Genomic DNA, 3456 nt, shown 5'->3' with positions numbered 1-3456 from the left:
CCAGAGGTTGCAGTGAACTGAGATCACGCCATTGCACTCCAGCTTGGGTGACAGAGCAAGACTCCATCTCAAAACAAACAAACAAACAAAATCAAGATGTGGGAAAGTCTCCAGAGATGGCTTTTTAGGGAATAGGTCAGAAGAAGGATGAGGTATCCTGGTGTAAGTCACCTGAGGGCCTTGTGTAGCTTCCCTGAATATGTTGCAATACACTGGGAGGAAACCGTATTTCCTAGATTTATACCCACTTTCAGATTTACGCCCGCTCCCTAAGGCCAAGGTGCCTCTGGTCAGAAGTAGAATGAAAAAGAATTGTTCTCACCAAGGAAATCTCTGTAGAAAAGTTACTGTGAAACTGGAATAGGTGTGTCTTTCTGTCCTTCCGGTTCTTTTTATAGATACTGCAGGAACCTCAGTGAGAGCCTATGGTTCTTCCGCCCATTTGGGGAGAGATTAAAGAAGCTGAGGTTGGCTCTTTCTTACTCATTGGCAGTTACAACCTCACCAACACTACAGCCTAAGCTTCCAGAGTGGACACGGAGAAGGTAAGTTGGAATCGGGGGGCCATGCCCTCAGCTGTAAACCTGGGTCACCCAGCCATCTGGTCTGGGGATAACTGAAGGGACATAGAGCTAAGGGGTATTCAATTGCAATAGATTTTTTTTTTTTCAAATGAATGTGTGGGATCTTTTTCCTGGGCCACCTCAGTCCTCAGTCAAGACATGGACTTTCCTACTAAACTGTTCAAAAAGGTATTTAAAGAAAGGGACCATTTTGTACAATTCTTTGATGAACAAATAATAGGTGTTTAAATACAACCTGTTGCATTGGATTGACTTGAATTGAACTGAAAGAAGGAATAGTCATTCAAATTACTGGGAAATTTTATTCCCAGTAATTCGTCTGCCTGTCTCCTTTAAGCAGTGCATCAGTGTCTAGAACGATCCAATGATCCACTGATGTTGGCAGCCCTTGTTCTGGAGCCTGATATAACTGAATTCCGTCAATCATGCAAACATTCTCATACACCTCCTTTTATGAAAAAGATTTTGTGTTAGCTTTCAAACAGCCTTGGAAATTAGCATACACAAATGGACATATTATCAAGTGAAGTCTGTTCAGCTTTTCCCAGCGGGATGAAGCCAAGATAGTTTTGAGGGGTTTAGGTTGCCTTTCTCATTTCCTTTACTGACATCCTATATAAAACTGTTATAAATTTGGGGTAATATGTGTGATGGCATTTCCCATCCCCTTAGACTATGTTTGCATATATCTCTGAATTTTTTTCCCCCTGGGGAAGCTTAGCATTTAAATAAGTATCAGGAATCAAACAAAATGTAACTCAAGCTCTCCACAGTGTCCTAGGAACAATTTTGGTAAAGACATTTATTTCATATGCCCAGGTGTCTTCATTTCAGAATGACAGACATTAGAGTGCCCTCATGGACCACCCAATAGGCATTCTTATAGGTATTAGGTTGGTGCAAAAGTAGTTGCGGTTCTTGCTATTGCTATTACTTTTTTGTTTGTGTGGTTTTTGTTTTTTGGTTTTTGTTTTCAGACAGGGTCTCACCCTGTCGCCCAGGCTAGAGTGCAGTGGCACGATCTTGGCTCACTGCAACCTCTGCCTCCCAGGTTCAAGTGATTCTCCTGCCTCAGCCTCCCAAGTAGCTGGGACTACAAGCACATGCCATCATGCCCAGCTAATTTTTTTTATATTTTTAGTAGAGATGGGGTTTCACTATGTTGGTCAGGTTGGTCTTAAACTCCTGACTTCAAGTGATCCACCCACCTCGGCCTTCTAAAGTGCTAGGATTACAAGCATGAGCCACCGTACCTTGCCTCTTTTTTCTTTTTTTGAGACAGAGTCTCACTCTGTCACCCAGGCTAGAGTGCAGTGGGGTGATCTCGGCTCACTGCAACCTCTGTCTCCCGGGTTCAAGCGATTCTCCTGCCTCAGCCTCCTGAGTAGCTGAGATTACAAGTGTGCACCACCATACTGGCTAATTTTTGTATTTTTAGTAGAGACAGGGTTTCACCATGTTGGCTAGGCTGGTCTCGAACTGCTGACCTCAAGTGATTCACCCACCTCAGCCTTCCAAAGTGCTGGGATAACAGGAGTGAGCCACTGCACCCAGCCTTCTTGCCATTACTTTTAATAGCAAAAACCGCAATTACTTTTGCACTGACCTAAGAGATGCAGAGTTGTCAATTTGTCTCATCCTTTTTCTGCAGGGCATCAGAAAACCATTCTGGTGAGGTCTACACCCATAAGTCACCATGTACAAGGACTGCATCGAGTCCACTGGAGACTATTTTCTTCCCTGTGACTCTGAGGGGCCATGGGGCATCATTCTGGAGTCCCTGGCAATACTTGGCATCGTGGTCACAATTCTGCTATTCTTAGCATTTCTCTTCCTCATGCGAAAGATCCAAGACTGCAGCCAGTGGAATGTCCTCCCCACCCAGCTCCTCTTCCTCCTGAGTGTGCTGGGGCTCTTTGGACTCGCTTTTGCCTTCATCATCCAGCTCAATCAGCAAACTGCCCCCGTACGCTACTTTCTCTTCGGGGTTCTCTTTGCTCTCTGTTTCTCGTGCCTCTTAGCCCATGCCTCCAACCTAGTGAAGCTGGTTCGGGGTCGCGTCTCCTTCTCCTGGACGACAATTCTATGCATTGCTATTGGTTGCAGTCTGTTGCAGGTGATTATTGCCATTGAGTATGTGACTCTCATCATGACCAGAGGTATGATGTTTGTGCATATGACACCCTGCCAGCTCAATGTGGACTTTGTTGTACTCCTGGTCTATGTCCTCTTCCTGATGGCCCTCACATTCTTCGTCTCCAAAGCCACCTTCTGTGGCCCGTGTGAGAACTGGAAGCAGCATGGAAGGCTCATCTTTATCACTGTACTCTTCTCCATCATCATCTGGGTGGTGTGGATCTCCATGCTCCTGAGAGGCAACCCGCAGTTCCAGCGACAGCCCCAGTGGGACGACCCGGTTGTCTGCATTGCCCTGGTCACCAACGCATGGGTTTTCCTGCTGCTGTACATTGTCCCCGAGCTCTGCATTCTCTACAGATCGTGTAGGCAGGAGTGCCCTTCACAAGGCCATGCCTGCCCCGTCACAGCCTACCAACACAGCTTCCAAGTGGAGAACCAGGAGCTCTCCAGAGGTACTTTCCTGGGGGATTCAGGGAGCAGGGAGGTGCTCCTACAGGAGAAGCAGGAGAGAAATCATGCAGTAGGATAAGCCAAGAGGAAACTGAAAGAAAATGGTCAGATATGGGGTGGGTGGCTTCATAGTTCAAGCATGGAAATGCAAACTCCCAGAATCAAGGTTAACTTTTTATGAAAAATGAGTTCTTCCAAAGCATAGAGCTTTATGGGGAGAGACCAAGACATACATGAATCAAAGGCCCTGAAGAAAGAGGGCATGACTCTGAATGCTCACACT

The 3456-nt window shown here is 46.0% G+C and overlaps 1 protein-coding gene across 2 annotated transcripts in view; it reads left to right on the top strand.

Moving 5' to 3' along the window:
* The first annotated feature begins 504 nt into the window (after positions 1-504).
* Positions 505-3456, top strand: part of GPRC5D (G protein-coupled receptor, class C, group 5, member D) — an 18602-nt gene continuing 15650 nt past the window's right edge. The window contains exons 1-2 of one of the 2 annotated variants that reach the window (XM_011953961.1): positions 505-545; positions 2236-3175. In XM_011953961.1, the coding sequence (XP_011809351.1) occupies positions 2281-3175 (895 nt within the window). In that variant the 5' untranslated portion in view covers positions 505-545; positions 2236-2280. Of the gene's footprint in view, positions 546-1699; positions 3176-3456 lie in introns of those variants that run through there. The other variant, XM_011953952.1, reaches the window with a different exon arrangement.

Source organism: Colobus angolensis, unplaced genomic scaffold, assembly GCF_000951035.1.
Source record: "Colobus angolensis palliatus isolate OR3802 unplaced genomic scaffold, Cang.pa_1.0 Scaffold11, whole genome shotgun sequence".
NCBI classification, from domain to species: Eukaryota; Metazoa; Chordata; class Mammalia; order Primates; family Cercopithecidae; genus Colobus; species Colobus angolensis.
This window is presented reverse-complemented; position numbering and strand designations above follow the sequence as displayed.